Source organism: Xiphophorus couchianus, chromosome 23 (assembly GCF_001444195.1).
Source record: "Xiphophorus couchianus chromosome 23, X_couchianus-1.0, whole genome shotgun sequence".
NCBI classification, from domain to species: Eukaryota; Metazoa; Chordata; class Actinopteri; order Cyprinodontiformes; family Poeciliidae; genus Xiphophorus; species Xiphophorus couchianus.
Window position 1 is genome coordinate 2,772,701 of NC_040250.1, and position 18,529 is coordinate 2,791,229.

Below are 18,529 nucleotides of genomic sequence, written 5' to 3' on the forward strand. Positions count from 1 at the left end.
TGTTTTCTTACAGAGCAATATAGAGTAATTACAAACATTACTTTCAATCTTCCATTGTCAAAATGTGAATAAAATGTCTTGAAGACTGTTATGCATTAACAAAAGTGCAGCATAAAGTACATAAATACTAAAACTGCAATGGCAAATGTGCAGAAGGACCGACACCTAATTAATTTTGCTTTAATAAATGGCTACAATAACCACAAATTTCTCAGAAATACATTCTAAGCTGAAACAAAAAAATTTTATTTTCAGTTATTTAAAACCAGAGGTTCCTAAACTGAAATAAAAGAAGCAGATTTGTTGACATTATGACAGCGTTAAGTAAAACTTAAACAACATCTTTATGTTTTAAGCTGAAAAATTCATACCTCTTTCTATATTTTATGCTTGTAAGTTTATTAACTCAATTAAAATTGAGAATTTAAACTCAGATGTAAATTTAATTTTAAGTAGTTAAATGGCTTAAAACTAGTAATACTGAAGTCACTGCTAAGCTAGGTTAGCCATGCTAGCTTGGCTTTGGCAAGTACAGTTTTCTCAACCCTTGTGAATCTGTTAAGATGTACCAACAACTACAATTTTTATTATGAAAACTGAAAATAAGCCTTTATATTAACAAAAAGAAGTAAAAATAGTTGGGAAATGATCGTTTAGGTAAGCTAATATGAGAAGTCAAAAGCTAACATTAGCTTAACAGTTTTGCTGTGGTAGCTGTTTGGCTATTTGTGGTCTTCATGGTAGTTTGTTTTCATAAATCCAGACCTGTTGTCCACAAACATTCTTATATTTATAATTCTCCAGTGACTGAAATACATTTCATGTATTGAATTCACAGGCAATGACTCCAAAGTGGACGGTTTGGTGAACTTTGAGAAGCTTAGGATGATTGCCAAAGAAATCCGTCACGTGGGCCGCATGGCGTCTGTCAACATGGACCCTGCTCTTATGTTCCGGACCAGGTAAGGAAAATCTATCAATTAAAGTCAGAAATAATAATGAAGTCCTCACCTCCCCTTTAGGACCAATAATTAGCACTCCACTGACTAACCATCCATGTGGGGTCAGTCGGTCCACTTAGATTCGGTCAAGTTTCTGCATCACGCTTTTCTTTCAAGCAGCTGTTCTTTTTGGCAAATGTTTTCTCGAGCAACTGTTTCCTTAAACGTTACGAAGTGCTCAGAGCTTCTGTGAAAGCAAGTCTTTGTTCAATGATGTCTTCTTAATGGAGTGTCGTCACCCAATATCCTTTCTGCCAACTTTCATGTGGGTGTTTGGTGTAATTGCTTCTCTTTGGTGATCTTGGTGGTCTTTTCTGCCCTAAGCTTTGTCTCCTTTCTTTCTCTTTGCTCATAAACCCTTTGCCCCCCTCCCCCATGCTGCTGTTTGCGGCATCCCAAATTCTAGGAAGAAGAAATGGAGAAGTTTAGGGTAAGTTTGGTGACAAAATCTTTACCCTTCCCTGCAACGTAGCCTGTATATCTGCAAACTTTTTGTTCTGCTTTGCTTCTTTTCTAAAGCCTTGTTTTTTATTAACCAGCTTGAGTTCCTCCCACTTATTCTGCCTGACACTAACCTCAGGATACTGAATGTACTGACTGTAACAAAGGTCACATTTGCTAACGAAAGGTTACACTAGTCACTGCTGGGCGTATAATAGCAAATGTCACCTTCAGTCATGTTGTTTTTCAATTGCATGCAGTCTCAGTTTTAGAGTTTTACTTCCTTCAGTTTTATCCTTCAGCAGAGATTCATAGTATTCATATTTTTCATTCTTTACATTCTTGTGGTCAAATTATACATTGTAGAACGTTTAATGGGAAACAGTGCATCACATTTCAGTCATTCGTAATTGTCATTTAAAATGCAGTTTTCATATTGTAATTATAAGCTTGTTTTTCACTATGATAAAATCATCTCAAAGGAAACTTGTCTGAGAAAATAAATCTTGACAACATAATTACTCAAATGTTTCCATGAAACTTTGTACATTTCTGTCCACAGGCAGCTGTCGTGTTGCTTTTTCGTTTTGCACTACGAGTAAAAGCTTTTACTACGATTGCGACCAACTCTTACTCAAGCCACAGAAATGTAAACTATGACTTTGTACAGTAGTCGCCCTCTTTACTCCTCTGCTGTTTGACTCAAGCTGTCGGTCCTCTTCACCCCCCTGCTGCCTGGAATGACTGGAATGTTTTCAAGTTGAGGAAAAAAAACGAAAGCTGCTTTCTGCATGTCTCAGTTAAAATACCACAAATCCCACTAGAGTTTAACAATCTGACCCCCATAAAATACTAATTAGGTCTTTAAGACAGTTTATTAATCATTTCTGTCCCTTTTTCTATTTGTTTGTCTGTAACCCACATTCCCTTTTCCGTGTTGTTTGTTGTTCTGCGTACACGCGTGTGTACTTGACCAGCTCTTTAAGTCAGGGCAGCGCCAATGCAGCCGTGCTCGACGTCAGCCAGACAGGTGGCCACAAGAAGCGGGTTCGACGCAGCTCCTTCCTCAACGCCAAAAAGCTCTACGAAGACGCCCAGATGGCCAGGAAGGTCAAGCAGTATCTGTCCAACCTAAGTCTGGAAACCAACGAGGAGAGCCTTCAGACATTTTCACTACAGTGTGAGCCCTCAATCAGCACATGTAAGCGTAGCTCTCACTGTTATACTATAAGTGTGGCATTGAAACATTCCCTGTGCTTAAATATGCTTGGGTGCTATAATTGTAAATTTAATGGGAATATACAATCCTTTTTTCTTTCAATCATGTTCAGGCTTGTATTGCATGACAGCTGTGTATTTATTTTCACCAAGAAACGACAAAATATTTAAAAAAAGAAAAAACTTGAACAAAGAAAAGTGACAATAAGGCACACAAATGTGCAGAAATGATGACTATACATTTGAAACCAAATTGGGCCATCTCTTCATAATACAAAGTGTCCAGCTTGACTATGAGTTTGTAGAGTGAACATTTGTATGATAACATATCCGGTAAGGTGGAGGGGAAAAATGTCTTTTTAGGTCACAAAAATTAATGTTATTACTTACCCAGTTCTAGTCAGCATAATACTTGATTTATATCTGCAAGCCATTAAGTGGTTGACATAAAATATTTGCCATTTAAAAAGTCTAACACATCTAGATGATCTGCAACACAAAGAATGTAAATCAAAAAACAAAATCTAAGAATTGAAGATTAAGTTCTTTTGGTGTTAAAACAGCAATAAAAGTTTGTCCATGTCAACATTCCCACCCACATTCCCAATGAGAATTCTTTGATTTAGAGAAATAAAAATGAACTCCTGCTTTTACATCCTCAGTACCCAAGAATGCTGGTGGGAAGCGACCTGACACTTCCCCGGTCGTGCCCAGAGCAGCCAGTCAGCAGCGGGGCCAGTTAGCCAAAGGAAACCAGGTCCTGCAAGTTCCCTCTGTGGCACTCTACCCATCCCGGAAAAGAGTGCCAGTCAAGGATCTACCACCGTTTGGTAGGAAAATCATTAACATTTGTCTTTCAGTCTTTAGGTGTTAAATTGTGTTTGATGCAACTGGTTTATTCAGAGCTTTATGAGATATATCTGCTACAGTTAAACTAGTAACATTTAGGGAGGTTCTAATTAGATGAAAAATCTGTATTTTGTTCACTGCATGGTTTAGTTTTCCAAACAGTAAAAGTAGCTTTTTCTTTGTAACAATGCTGCCACCTAGAGGCTGCCTCCCAACAAGCAACTAGCAGAAAATCCCAGACAATGCAGCCTGACCCCCTCCCCTTCCCCCCCGGGGAAATGGCCGTGTTCCTCATGCTAATTTTATTGAAAATGTCCACAGGCACCAGTTCGCCCCAGTCCCTGAAGAAGATCCTGTCTCTGTCTGAGGAGGGGAACGAAAGGCACCGGAGGCAGCCAGAGGACACCATGTCCAACGCTTCCTCCCAGCTCTCCTCTCCGCCCACCTCCCCCCAGAGCTCACCAAAGAAGGGTAAGCCAACATCTACCCCCACCCCTCACCACCCTAACTCAACCCTTTGAGCTCTTTCTCTGTCACTGTGCACCGCTCATGCCACCTGGTGGCTGCTAGCTGTATTGATTTATAGCGCTCCTGTTTCCTACAGCCATGACATCTGGGAATTTATTCCAAAATAAGCTTTTTTTTATCAGTTATGGTTCTAATATATTCAGTAAAGACAGAAAATAGCCAAAAAAGGGTCAGTATTTTAACTTTTTTTTAAGTTCAGCCAGTTTGGCTTTAGTGTTGGTGAAACCCAGAATCTTTTTTATTCCCCATTTCATCTGAGCCTAATAGGTAAATCTTTTAAAATGTTGCTTGCAGAGGTGATACATCCTTTAGAGAAGATTCCTACTGCAACAAAGACAATAAGATATTTTTGCATGCACTATTTTCAAATAGAGATGCACCAATCAGATTTTTGAATAATTTACTGATAAAGAAACTACTTTTACTTCTGAGTGTATGAAACTGACTTAAGAATAAAATGTTGATGGAAACCAAAATAATTTCTCTAAAACAGCCCAGGATTACAGTGTTGTCGCTATCTGCATCACTGAAAATCAATAAATACAGTAAAGTTATTGCATTATTATTATTAAAATTATCATTGGGACATACTCTTTGTCCCAGAAAGTTCTTGTACACAGATATTAAGCTAAAAAAAATTTGATTTGCAAAATTTTAACCCACTTACTTTTTTGTGCATTATATCACAAAATTGTATTTTTTCTAGATTCATTACAAATATGTTAATTTTAAAAATATTGCTTCTCTGCCCCACTTTGAAATTACATATTTTTTCTTTTCAATGCAGAAAGGGAAGCATGAATATTTTTCACTATCAGACTTTACATGTGTTGTAATTACATTCTTTAATTCAGTCACACATCTACGTACTTTTAACATCTAGATCTTCTCTCTCTGTGTCGGTCCAGGTTACAGCAGGTCAGGCGACGCCTACTCGGACTCTGGCCACAGCGAGATCTCGTCCCGCTCCAGCCTGGTAAGTAACTCGTCCTTCGACATGGCGCAGGAGGAGCGGAGACTCCGTCACTCTGGAGGAGCTGGCGAATCCCACATGGGTGGGCCTCGGCTGGAGAGAAGAGCCACGACCGACCCTGATCAGTACAGTCTGGGGTACGGTAACCAAATGTTTTGTTTGAAAAATGTCGGGAAAGTGGAAGTAAAGTCATTAATATTTTTTTATTAATGTCTGTTTCAGGTCCTATTCTTCAATGCAGGACTGTCGGGGTATTTACGCCGGCTGCTCCACTGTCCTCTCCTCGCCCAGCTCAGAGGAACTGACTCAGGATCAGGGAGATCGTGTGTCTCTGGATGCTGCAGACAGTGGCCGCGGCTCCTGGACTTCCTGTTCCTCTGGCTCCCATGACAATATTCAGAACATGCAGCAGGGCCGAAGCTGGGAGCTTGGCATTGGAGGGCTGTCTTCGGCATCAGAGGCGTTGTTAGGGGGTCCAGCGGCGCTGTGGGCGGCGCAGGCCAGGGGCAGCTGGGCATCGGCCAGCTCCTCCTCATCCTCAGCCGCCTACTGGGGAGAAGAATCAGAAGGAGACACAGGGACGATCAAGAGGAGAGGAGGAAAGGACGTAAATGCAGACGCAGAGACAAGTAGCATCACATCCACCGGGTCGGAGGAGGCCAAGCAGCTCGGCCGGCCGTCTCCATCACCCATCACAGCTGGGGGTAAAGCCTTTCTTTGTGAGTGTTGGTTCTTGTCCTGTCAGTCAACCAAACTTTATTTAGAAAGCACTGCTCATCTGTTCTCAAGTTAGAGTAGTATTGTTGCTTTGCAGCACGGAGGTTTGAATAAGAACAGAAACTTGTACTGTGCAGTATACCAAAGCTGTTTCTGTTGGGACTCGTGTTGCATAAATTTTTGCAGCTTAGAAAGTTTCCGGTTCTTTTTCTTCTTAACCGAGATGAGATTTCTGAGGTTGTCTCTGTTAGCAACACTTCACTGAGCTTTGCTTTAAAATCCTGGTCCTGGACGTTCATCTTCGCCACTGGCTCATATCTGCTGCCAAATTGCACCATGATATGTGCATTCTGTGCAAAAAAGTTTGGCACTACTATAAATTTAATTCTGAATGGTCCTAAATAGTTTTTAAACGTCTTAAGTTTGAGTTGGTGAAGCCTGTCTGTATGTGTTGAATGTTTTCTGGGAAATCGATCGTCAGCTGATACTCAAAGGCATCACCATGTCACTACCTTTGTGTCCAATCAGCTCGAAAAGAGGGCCGATACCGGGAGCCCCCGCCGACTCCGCCCGGCTACACCGCCCTGACCCTCTCAGACCTCGCCGAGGGTCAGCACCCGCCCCCACCCGTACCCACGACAACGGTAACCCACTCGAGTCGCCGGCCGCCAGACTACACCACGGCTCTACAGCGCTCGCGGATGGTGACCCAGTCGCCCGACTCCCACCAGGCCCACCAGGCCGCCAAACACCGGGGAGGCAGCCTCCACCGCACCCGCTCCCCCGCAGACGAGCAAGAACCCGACGACGAAGAGGAGGGTGAGTCCTTGTCTCCCAAACTAGTGGCTCTGAGGAAACCGTTGGCCCGACACACGCCTGAGGCCCCCAGACCGTGACGGTGTGAGGGGTCAGCAGGCAGGGCCACCCCCCACATGGCAGGTAAACAGTTTCTTCTCACTGAGGCTGCATGTGAACAGAAACAAACACCAGGACCCTCCCCCAGCACCAGCAGAGTCCATCCCTCTGCTTACTGTAAAGGTCACAACAGGTCATGGAGCATGATTCCTATCTGTCACCGCTTCCCTCTCATTCTCTTCTCACACAACTACAGCTTGTGGGCAATCATCTGTTTTCACCTTTACGAACTTTAACCAGCCTGCACCTCCAGCATGCACACCACTCCTTTACAATAAGTGGACTTTTCTCATGGTTTAGAATTGAACTATTGATCATTTGTGTAAATATTGAGCTGCTGGAAAGAGAGAAGCTGAAAGTCTCAACAGTACAGTTACTTTAGAAATGGTGCCTGTAGTACCTGAATGCTTCCACTTGGTGGCAGTGTTGGAAACATATGGAGGAGTAAAACAGTTGTTCTGCTGTTTTCATCTGCCAAAAACGCAGAAAAGTAGCTTGATTAATTTTTATTAACAATGTTTATTCAAGATATTTTTGTTCTATCAGTATACAATTACAACAAAATACAAGAAAACAAATAGTGACTCTGCAAGTAAAACATTCAAAAACAGTTTTCCAGCCAACTAAACTCGGTAAAGGAGTTTGGACAGACTTTCTCATCGCTGTTCTCTGAATTTGGACGCAACCTTTGTGTAGCTCCCTGATTAGTTCAAGGATGATACAAATTTGACTTTCCATCTGGAGTGTTTCAATTAACTGCAGTCTTCTTAAATACATTTGAATTATTTATCTTAGGTATAGGCACACCCACAAAAATCAAGTGTTTTTGCAAACTTTGCTAAATTCAACAAAAGTTTACGTATAAATTTAACTCTAGACCAACAAAATAAAAACAGTTAACATTCAGTTAGAAAACCGTTTTTATTAAGAAAAATGTCTGACTGTTTTTTCAGACCTCCCTTAATCTGTTCTTTTCTGGTTTGTTTTGATAAAAGTATTGCATATTGAATTAATTGCTGAGGACTAAATCAGAAAAAATAATTAATAAAATTATTTTGAGCATTTAATTTAAAATATTTTGGCCTCCCAACTGACTTCTTGTTGCCGTGTTTGGCCCGCAATGCAAAAAGTTTGGACACTGAACAGTGAGGTGAAAGGCCAAATCAGACATTTCCATACGCCCTGCTTGGTTTACGTTGTGTCGTACATTCAGAATTAAGTTAGATTATTTTCTTATCAGGTTAAACTAATTGGTGTATTTTAGTTTTTCATTAATAAGCACATGCATGCTGCAGGAATACGTGACACACGTCAGAATATTGAGTCACATACCATATGAATATTTTACTCTATCTGAGTTAAGACCTAAGGGATGTGCCGCTAACTGTCTCTCTTTGTCTTTCTCTCCACAGAGGACGAGCAGGTGTCTGCAGTCTGAGGGGCAACAGTGGACGTTGATTTGTAGGAACTTGAAGCCCCCTCTGCCCCCCTGCCCCTTCAGATGGGCTGGATTAAAGAGACAGACATACAGACTCGTCAACTCGCTACATACGTGCCTGCCTCCTCCAGTCGGTGGATTCTTCGCTCCTCGTCTCCCTCCCCTGCCTTAAAGCATCATGGGGGGTTTGATGACCCTGCATGCAAAAAATACTGTGAAGAAGAGACGGAGAGAAGGTCAAAGACAATGACAAAATGCCTGGCACTTTGGACAAATAAAATACTTAAAAAAAAACTATTAAAAAAAACTGAGAGACAGAAAACAGCCACCTGTTGACGCAGCAGAATCATGACGTGTCGGGTTTCATCTGCACTTTCTCGTTTTCTCTTTTGAAAAGGAAAACCTGAACAATTAAAGAACATTATAACAAGACTTTTTATGAAAGACAGAGAGAAACAGCGAACGATTTCTTCATCTTCCCTCTGGATTTCTTCCCATTTCTGATAATTTTTCTTTAAATGATTGCACTCGAGGGGCTGAAAACAGAAACCTGGACTGAATCAACCCGTCTGTTGTTGGAGTGTTTGAACTTTCAATCCAGTATTATCTCTTGTTCACGTGTGAACGCGTGTCACTTGTTGGTTTAAATTAAAAATTGAAGCTAAGAGGCGACTTGGTCTGGAGAACCATCATGCAGTATACTGACATGCAACACGTTGTACCTACCAGATACTCTTAATTCTTGCACTTTGAGCACAATCGTAATGTTTGGTTTGATTTCCAGGGTATGAGCGAAGCATTCATGTCGCAGCTCGTCTCCTCTGTGTTGCAACACAACACAGTTTTGACCTTTGGGAGATAATAGAAAAGCACACTCACTCGAAATCATGTATGATTGTCTCCCTACAATTAAACTAAAACCAGGAATTTATGATTAAAACGTAAATATCTTTCCATTTTTTTGTCTTGGTAATGAGAGATCATGTGGTGCACATTTCAGGAGGCATTATCAGGTAAAGTTGAAAGAATATTTAAAAATAAACGCATCCACTGATTCAGATATGGCCGTTTTCCAACCTGAACACGCATCCTGTGAAAGTCCGAGCGCCTTACATTGCCATGGTTGCAGACATGTCTTTACACGGTCGTTCACAATGCAAATCAAACTGTTCTGGGATGAAATGCCTTATTTCTGATGCTCCTTTTTTTAAAACGAACAACCAGACTAAAAAGTTAGAGTTTTGTCCTGTTTTTTGTTTATTTTCTGGACGGTTTGTGGCTTCGGCCCGCCGTGTGTTAGCGTGTCGTAGAGGATGTGTTTCCATCTCTGCTGTCCTTCTAGATTCATCCTCAGAAATACTTCCTGTCTGTTACAAACAGCCTCTGAATATCAAAGTTTCCTCCACATCTGGCCGTCAGTGGAAGTGACTCAAGATTTACATTTGTTAAGTTTTTATTTTTGACTCCGGTGAAGAAGGCGACATATGAAGTATAATTATCATGATTTTTCTTTCAAAGCTGCCAATCGCCACACTTTGAATATTGTGAAAAGAAAATGAACGTTTTGTTTCCTTCTATCACAGCGTCACACTGATCACATTGATCAGTCCTGGAAGCTACAGACTGAGTAAAACCATGAACGACTGCAGTGTTTTCCACTGTGTTCTGTGACTACACATTAAATGATTTCTTCTTTTTGTAACGGCTGCAGATTGATTGTTAATAATTTGTTTGTAACACAGTTGTGCATCATTTACTTTCATTCAACTCTGAAGATAATGTGCATATTAGCGGGTCGAGTCGTAATTTGATAAACAAAAAGTTGCACAAAAATTGTACAAGCATAAAGATAAGTGTAGTAGGTAGAACTGCTACTGCGTTCGGTGTGTGGTGTCAGTGAGGTGTGTACATTTAGCTGGTGACGAACTTCTTTTCTTCATTCTTTCTTGTACTACTTTAACCTGTATGTCTTTTAAAAAGACAATTGGTGGAGTACGTATCAGTTGTTTTTGTATTTTTAATACAATAATTGTAAATATTGGTTATATTTTTGTTCAAAGGTAAAATGTTTATGCCTCAACATCCAGTTTATATGAAGCTGGGAATCAATAAATACTGCATAAAGACCCAGTTTTAAATGTTCTCTTTCTTTTCCTCCAGGGTTTTCACCCTGAGAAAAACGTTACGTTACTAATTTTCTATCTGACCACATTGTGTCAGAATTGAAACATTTCCTTCCCAGTTTCATTTTCTTGCTCTGTATTGTTTTGTCATCTTGGGTTTTAAGCAGGTCCCACATCTCCATTTCTCATTTGACTTTTGTTATTAGCAGTTTCATTTTTAATAAAACAGAGAAGCTGCAAATTATTACAGTACAAAGCTTATTACTTCTGGGCAGCTTTTTATTACTCCTGATGTCCTTTTACAACACCTTTCCAGATATTCTTTTATTTTTAGAGGAATTAGTTAACTGAACTCAATTAAGGAGTTAACTGAAATTACTTACTTACAGTAACTTTTTATTTCATAACAGATTATTTTCACACAATGTAAAACGACAAAAGAAAGTTGTTTTTAGGTCAGTTCAGATTGAAACGGTTAAGTATCTATGATTGAGAATTAGGGCCGTTGTTGAAACAAGAAAAACATCAACGAGGAGTAAATTTATGCCAAAAACCCCCTCACTCCCAAAGTTACATATTTATAACAAAAAAACTTGGAAACTGTTCAAAATTTGTATATTTATAAGAAAAAAATCACAATTTTCCACAATTAAAGACATAAATTTATGATACTAAAATTTGATTATACTCTGATGTAAAGTCAGAAATTTGTAAGAAAAAAAATACATTCATCTCAGACGTTTACTAAGACTGTAGAGACGAAAACGCCAGTTGTTCTGGGGTGGTAAATGTAGATCTAAGAGGTAGATCTAACCGGCTTCAGAACATCTCTGGTCCAGACTTGATGCAGCCATGGTGCCGTTTCTTCCTCTCGGTCTGAGGTGAATATTCTGGATCCCATCAAGGCATCCATGTTGAGTCTGACGTCGTCCTGATGCAGGAAAAGAGTCCAGATCTTTGTCTCAATCATTGTGGAAAGTAACCTGATGTGCATCTCTACATTTACCCCTTCAGTCCTTGGAGGACTTCTGTCACTTTTTATTGCAAATGTCTGATTTAATTATCTCAAATTTTTACTTATACAATTCTGACTTTATAATACCTGAAAATTATCTATTTGAATGTTGTAAATTTATGCTTTTAATCATTTAAATTGACATTTTCCATGATGATGAAAAATATAAATTTTCCTTGTAAAAATGTGATATTAAATTGTCTTAGGTTTTTGGTGGAAATGTACTCCTCCGCTGTCAGTTATTTGCTTGATACTCTTCCTAGTGTTTTATGGAATTATGTGCTAAACTGTATTCTTAGAATCATTTTCCATTTGCTTCCAAGCTATGTAATTAATATGTTTTGTATGATCTATAGATCTATCTTAACTTGTTCAAGAAAGCAAGTTGTGACCACCAGAGATCACTGTTTCCCTAAATGTCATATTTTCAAAATGTTCAGGATGTCCAATATATTTGATTAATTCCCATTCTTTGATGAAGCTGGTGGTGGTCGTAAAGCTCCCCCCCTCTATCAGCTGTGTTGACGTTCCCTCCGCTGTAGCTCGGCGCCTCGGCTTCTTGTTTATCGGCTCTGGCTCAGATGGCGGAGATGCCCTGCTCTCCAACGGTTTGACATTCTGACTGCAGCTGGTCGACACCATATCACAGCTCGACATTTCCAGTCCTCATGAATAATGCAATCCCATCGTGTTGCTTCCCGTTAACGCTGAGCCCAGGGCCCCAATTTGTCACACTCGGCGAAATAAATAAATAAAATAAAATAACATGCAGTCCAGCTGCGAAATGAGGGAAAAATAGCTCCACCCTTTAAATAAGGGTAGAATATCAACTTTACTCACTATTTTAGGACTTCACCGAACAACTATAATGCAACTATATTATACAAATATAATGCAGAGTTTAACCGGCCCTCTAGAGGCATTCATGCTCAACATTACAGCCTTCATTGTTTTTATGGGGATTTTATGAGACACACCAACACAAAGCAGTGCATTTGTATTCTGACCTCTTTTCTCTGAAACCCTGAAATGAAATTGGGTGCAACCTTTTCTCTAGAAGAAAAGTCGACAATGAAACAGGAAAGCTTATCACAATGGATAGGAAGATGGGTGGAGCTAAATGTAGAATAATCCTGGAAGAAAACCTGTTGGAGGCTGTAGGTGGATGTTCACCCTAAACATCCAGCCAGACATACAAGAAAATTGCTTAGATTAATACAGAATTATGTGTTAGATTGGCCTAGTCAAAGTCCAGACGTAAATTCAATTGTGAATTTGAAACTGATGTCACAAACTAAAATATGTATTTGCTGTAAAGCCAGCGAAATATGATTCTACAAAGTTCAACCCACAGATGAGTGGAATAAACAAAACCTGCAACATTTTCAAATTCTGAATTATTTATGAAACAATGTAGTATTTATCTGTCATTATGAGCTACTTGGTCCCTCCAGTTTTTAATAATGTGTTGGACAGTTTTCAACCCAATTCCAGTATTTTCTAGAATCTCCTTAGATATTCTCTCTGCTTGCTGTCAGAGATTTGATCGTTCTGAAGCATTTTTCCTCTGGTTGTTTAAAAAACTCCAGCTCATTCCATCAGCTGGAGTTAAATAACATGTTACAAGCTGTAACTATAGGAAGCTCATAAATATTCAGTTACATTCAGTTGATGACTTTTTTTTTGTCCAAGTAGAGCATAAAGGATAAAAAAGACAGGTTTAAAAATGTTATCAAGTAATTTTTTGTGATTTAATTTTTTCTCAGCTGATCCATTCTTAAGATATTTTCATCTTTTATATTTTGGGAGAAAGAAATGTGCCAATTTCATCCAGATTCAATTTATTCATTTCCAGTCTGCAGGTAATAACTGGATATTTGTATTTTCCAGGAAAGACGTTGATTTCATTACAATAAATGCCTGCGAGGCTCGAAAATGATGCATCCTGGCAAAAATTGCTTCTTTTTTGTTCTTCCTCCAAACAAACACATCCAAAGCTTTGACAAATCATGCTTTCACTGTGATAAAGTATCTGAAGGGAGGGAAAAAAATGACTCTCCCTGCAGCCGCCTGCTGTGGAAAGATAACTGTGACTGACGTGAGACAGCATGTGGAACTGCAACACCAGACAACACATCCGCCATCAAGTTTAGGAGGAAACACTGCAGCAGGCAGCGTCCAACACTACAGCCGCCACCTGACTGCAGTCAGAGGTGGGAGGTTTATCACTCATCCGGCTCAAGGACTGTGCTTTGTTCCCACTGACGCCAGGGGGCACTGTTTACCATAAAATGCTGCCAGGTGGACCTGTCCACTCTTTCCCTGGGCAGCGGACCTTATCGAGGGGTAGCAGGCGGCCAAACGGCCTGTGTAGATAGCCAGCTGGTTATTTGTGTGAAGCCCGGGCACAGAGTTGTCGACCATGTTCAATCGCAGCAGCTGCAGGTCATATTATGGGGCTGTCGGGGCTCCTTTCATGGTAAATTGGATGAAGGCAGTTGCAGTGAGGGCCGAGGGGAGCGGAGATGTCACCGCCTGCACAAAGTTTGTCTGGACTCATCGGGTCTGAACAGAACCTGAAAGACAATCCAGTTTAAAGCCGTCAGAGTCAGAGAATTAAGAGAAAGGAAGATTAATACAAGCTGCTCCAGCCAGATGCCTTCCTGAGCAACTGTCTGTGATAAATCCACGGGAGGTCAGAATGAGGGTGAAAACATGCTCACTATGTTTAAAAATTTATTTTGATTAGAAAAAATATGAATCGTAAAGGTGCCCATGCTGTTTTTATCACACCCATCTTCACAGGTAGGGGAGTGTAATTTAATATCAGCATGAGTTATTTTTAATTACCGCTGGTGTTTACTCTGAGCTTTAATTTCAGATTATTTTGAAGCATGCTGTTAATCCAAAGCTATTTGTTTATTTGTTTATTCATTAGAATCCCCATTAGTTTCCACCAAAGTACTTACTAATCTTCCTGAGCTCCAGTTGATAAAACACCAAATTATCCATGCAAAAATAAAGAATAATTTTAGTATTAAAATATACAGTTTTACAAATTACATACATGGAACTGGATTAAACAAATGCAATTTCAATGCTCCTTTAAAAGAAAGTATACTTTTTAAATCTGATGTTTTGGTAATTTATTCCATTCCTGAATTGTTCTGTAGAGAACAGATTTTTGTGACAAGTTTGTCTTTGTGCAGCTCACTAATTTAGTCTCACAAGAGTTTCTGGTAAAATAATTATGCATTTGGTCAGAATAAATAAGCTTCTTTAATATCACTTTGTTACAAAAATTAATAATCATACTGGAACCACAACAAAGTGTGATGCATTCAGCACAGACATCTTAACACTAAACAGCAGCTTTATTTACCTGAAACCTTGACAAATCTGAATTTGCATCTAATCTTGCAGTTATTTCGTTTTGCCTTGAAATTGGCCGGGTCAGTTTACTTTCCACTATCTACATTTAACAGTGTTTTTAGATAATCAGCTCCAAACCAGGTGGGTGTTTCTTATCGAACATCAATCACATTTCATCTGCTGTGAAATGAAATATGATTCATGTTTTCTTGTGATGTGCTGTTGGTGCTGCTCTTCCCTCAGCTCTGCGTCTTTGGCTCTTGAATTTTCCTTTTTGTGGAAGATGAGACGATATGAGATGAGATCCGCCTCTGACAGAGAACCTGCACATGTAAGGCGATAAGAAGAGGGAGGCGCCCAATAAACAGAGGGGCGACGAAGTCTCACCACCGTCTGCTCTGCTTTAATCTATCTATCTATCTATCTATCTATCTATCTATCTATCTATCTATCTATCTATCTATCTATCTATCTATCTATCTATCTATCTATCTATCTATCTATCTATCTATCTATCTATCTATCTATCTATCTATCTATCTATCTATCTATCTATCTATCTATCTATCTATCTCTCTGTCTGTCTGTCTCTCTGTCCCCGTCCTAATCTGATTAATCCCATAAATAAATATCTTTCTTCGCGTTCTCTGTTCTCTCTGAACGATCCACTGGAACCCTCCAGCCCATGCAGTTCTGTCCTGTTTCTTTTATCATTCATGGTGTTTGCAGAAGAAAATCACTGAGGAGGAAAACATCCTCTCGCTATCTGCCGTGGAATGGAATAAAGGTCTGGAATTACAGAGGAGAGCGCTCACGTCCAAAACTTCAATGTTCAGCCACACAGTTTTGGCTCAGAAGAAGTAACATGTTGGATTTAAAACAATGTTTTTGAAACCATTTTGAAGATGCCTTAAAGTGGAGAGAAAATAAACAACAACCCAAACAATCCCTTTAGATTGAAACTGAAGCTAATTTATGCTTACATAGATCAGAGTTTCTCTGAACATCTTACTGAGGATCCATAGATTTCTTTTGTCCCTGATATAACAAAACACAGAGAACATATTCTGTTAGCCACTGGACTGAACTCAGTACAGTGAGAAACTTGTAAGGGTCACCAACTGTTAAGTATGGTGGAGGCTGTGATGCTGTGGGACTTTTCCCCTTCAAGACACAGATGTAAAAGTACATCTAAAATTAATGTCCAAATAAATTCAAAGTGATGCCTGCTTATGAAAAATGAAATTTAGAATGATGTTTGTAAGAGCCACTGCAAACAATGTTTATGGACGTCGTCATCATGAAATTCTGACTTCTAAACCAGAACATTGTTACGTTGGGTCTGATGTCAAACCCAGCTTGGAGTTTAAACTTCCCAGGTAACCTGAATGCAGCATCAGCTCCCAGTACAAAGCTGCTCTACATTCCCTGATTAGACTCACCTGGCTCCCATGTCGTCCATCACGTCTCTTTTGATCCTAAGTTGTCTGGTTTCTTCTGCTGCTCCTCTGGTTTCCAATTCCTGCTCTCATCTTGTTTTAACTGTAAGTTCTGAATTTCACTCCCATCAGCTTCTTCATTTAGCTCCTTTATCAAACCTCATAACCTGCGACAGACTGGCGACCTGTCCAGGGTGAACCCCGCCTCTCGCCCGGAACGTAGCTGGAGATAGGCACCAGCAACCCTCCCGACCCCATTAGGGACAAGGGTGAACAGAAAATGGATGGATGGATGGATCAAACCTCATAACATGGCAGGGAGGGACTATATTGGCTTATCTTAATCAATTTAAAGAAATATCTTCATTTTTCAGCCCATCTGACCTTTTTGCATTTGAAAGAATTGCAAATGTTTATCAGCAGGAGGAGAGCAACAACCTCTTTTTTTTTTTTTTACTGAGATTTAAATAGAAATGAGTATTTTCTCAGCTTTGACCTTGTTTTGTACACTGGATGTTGTTCATGACCTCCTCAGTGTGCGATGTGGCATGCATCCAGAGCCTGAGCACATTCATTAACTGCTAAACATCCTTTAACCCTGACGGGTTTATTCTAATGAATCAAAGTGTGTCCACTAGATTTTTTGAAGAAATCACTACTGGGGGTCAAATATTAGCATTTTGAGCAAAACAAGTCATAAACTCTCTACTTTTAGTGTCTATCCAGGTCAATTTTAATTTTTTTTCTTGATCCAATTGGTAATTAGAGTTGTATATTCTGTCTTTAAAATCCCTAGTTTATCACTAGAAACCTGTCTTACAGCTGTGGTCAAAAGTGAACTTGCAGGTAGAAACATCAAATTAGTTGTAGGATTTTAATAGTTTGCCTTTTTAAATATTTCTTCTTCTAGGATTTGCTTGGTTTGACACAGTGCGGAATGAAAACGAGTCACAGCAGCTGAAAATGTAATGTTCAATTTCAGTGCAATTTTGGTCCTCAATCGAACCGAGTCTACCAGACTATCAGCTGCAAAAACATCCTAAATAAATTTTCATGAGGCTGTAAGTCAGTAATTTTGACTCTGACTGAGACAGAATTCACAGTAGATTTTTTAAAGATCAAAAATATCACATGCATGCTGAAAATTAATGGTGTGAACTGAACTCCTGAAAACGTAAACAATAAACTGAACGACTTAAAGGTTTGTATACAGGAAAGAAACCCAGTTCTTATCAACAGCCCTTCAACATTTTCATCCCCTTCCTGCAAACACACATCAGCATAAAGCCTCACACATTAGTTAAAGACTTTTTGCTGTAAACACATGACATTACATTCTGTGTAATGGACTATGTGTAGGAAGCATGAAAGTCAATAAATGACTCACTTCCTTATGTGTTCTCACACGCTGCGTTCCTCTCCTTTCATCAACCCCAGAGGACCCCGTTTGATTTCTATCCAAGCTGTAAATATAGCTGAGGGCCACGCTTTGAGATGCCCTGAATTCAAACGGGTCGTTTAAGGGAACAACCACCCATGGATTCACTTACAAACCTGACTCACAATAAGCTCGTTGGCATGCAGAGCGAGGGGGCTGGCCCTTCATCTCAATGTCCTGAATGGGCTGAGTTTTATTAAAAGGTTTCAACCTACTGAGGGGGCATTTTTTAACAACAGAAAAATAGTGTAATAGGCCCATTAACAGGTGACGCGCCTTGATTTACGACCGCACAGGCAGTCTGCTGATTTATTGGAATTTTAAATGTGTTTTGTATGAATAATACAGCGCCGGCCGGGGACTGTTGCTGAAAATGTCAAAAGTGAAACTGTTAATGCCGCAATATCCAATTTCTCCGTGGGGATCATTAAACTTCCATTAATCTTCTCTTTCAATGTTGCCGCAGCGTAAGCAAAGATTCGTAATTTATTAATAACCTGAAAGATAATCCGGCGTGACATTTACAGCGGGCTCCTGTTTTACAGATGATGGCAAAAGGAGAAAAGTTTGCAGAGTTTGGAGCTGATTTAACCACATCAAAATCTTCAGAAATGTTGGGGAAAAAACTCGACACACTGAATTATTTCCTGTTTGGTTTTATCTGAGGGAGCATTTCAGATTCAGTGTAATGTCAAACTGAAAGATAAATATCAAATAAGCAGTAGGAAAGTGTTTGCTTTATAATTTAAAATTACACGTAGGTTTATGTAAATATCATGGAATATCATTTCAAGATTTTATTGATGTTATTTTGAGGATTCTGGCCGACGTTAAATGTTTCTCCTACAGCTTCTCAGAAAATGAGAAATAGAAAAGATTTTATTACAGCAAGTTGGGAATGGTTGAATAGTTATGTAGAAGACTCAGAGTTATGTATCCCAGCATGCTTATGGAAAGTTGAACAGAAGGAAAAAACATGGCAGAAGATGTATAAAAGCAGCTGCTAGCACGTTTAGGGAGACAAAACAAGGCTTCATTTTTCAGCTATGGTAACTTTCATTA

General features: G+C 39.6%; 1 protein-coding gene across 16 annotated transcripts in view; it reads left to right on the forward strand.

Moving 5' to 3' along the window:
* The window catches only part of rapgef2b (Rap guanine nucleotide exchange factor 2b), a 101,211-nt gene extending 91,001 nt beyond the window's left edge, over positions 1-10,210 (forward strand). For 11 of the 16 annotated variants that reach the window (XM_028009793.1, XM_028009797.1, XM_028009795.1 and 8 more), the window contains 8 exons: positions 839-962; positions 1,408-1,431; positions 2,420-2,643; positions 3,323-3,490; positions 3,831-3,980; positions 4,946-5,147; positions 5,233-5,729; positions 6,256-10,210. In XM_028009793.1, coding sequence (XP_027865594.1) covers positions 839-962; positions 1,408-1,431; positions 2,420-2,643; positions 3,323-3,490; positions 3,831-3,980; positions 4,946-5,147; positions 5,233-5,729; positions 6,256-6,623 — 1,757 coding nt within the window. In that variant the 3' untranslated portion in view covers positions 6,624-10,210. The remainder of the gene's footprint in view (positions 1-838; positions 963-1,407; positions 1,432-2,419; positions 2,644-3,322; positions 3,491-3,830; positions 3,981-4,945; positions 5,148-5,232; positions 5,730-6,255) is intronic. The other 5 variants (XM_028009794.1, XM_028009800.1, XM_028009796.1 and 2 more) reach the window with 5 other exon arrangements.
* The last annotated feature ends 8,319 nt before the right edge of the window (positions 10,211-18,529 follow it).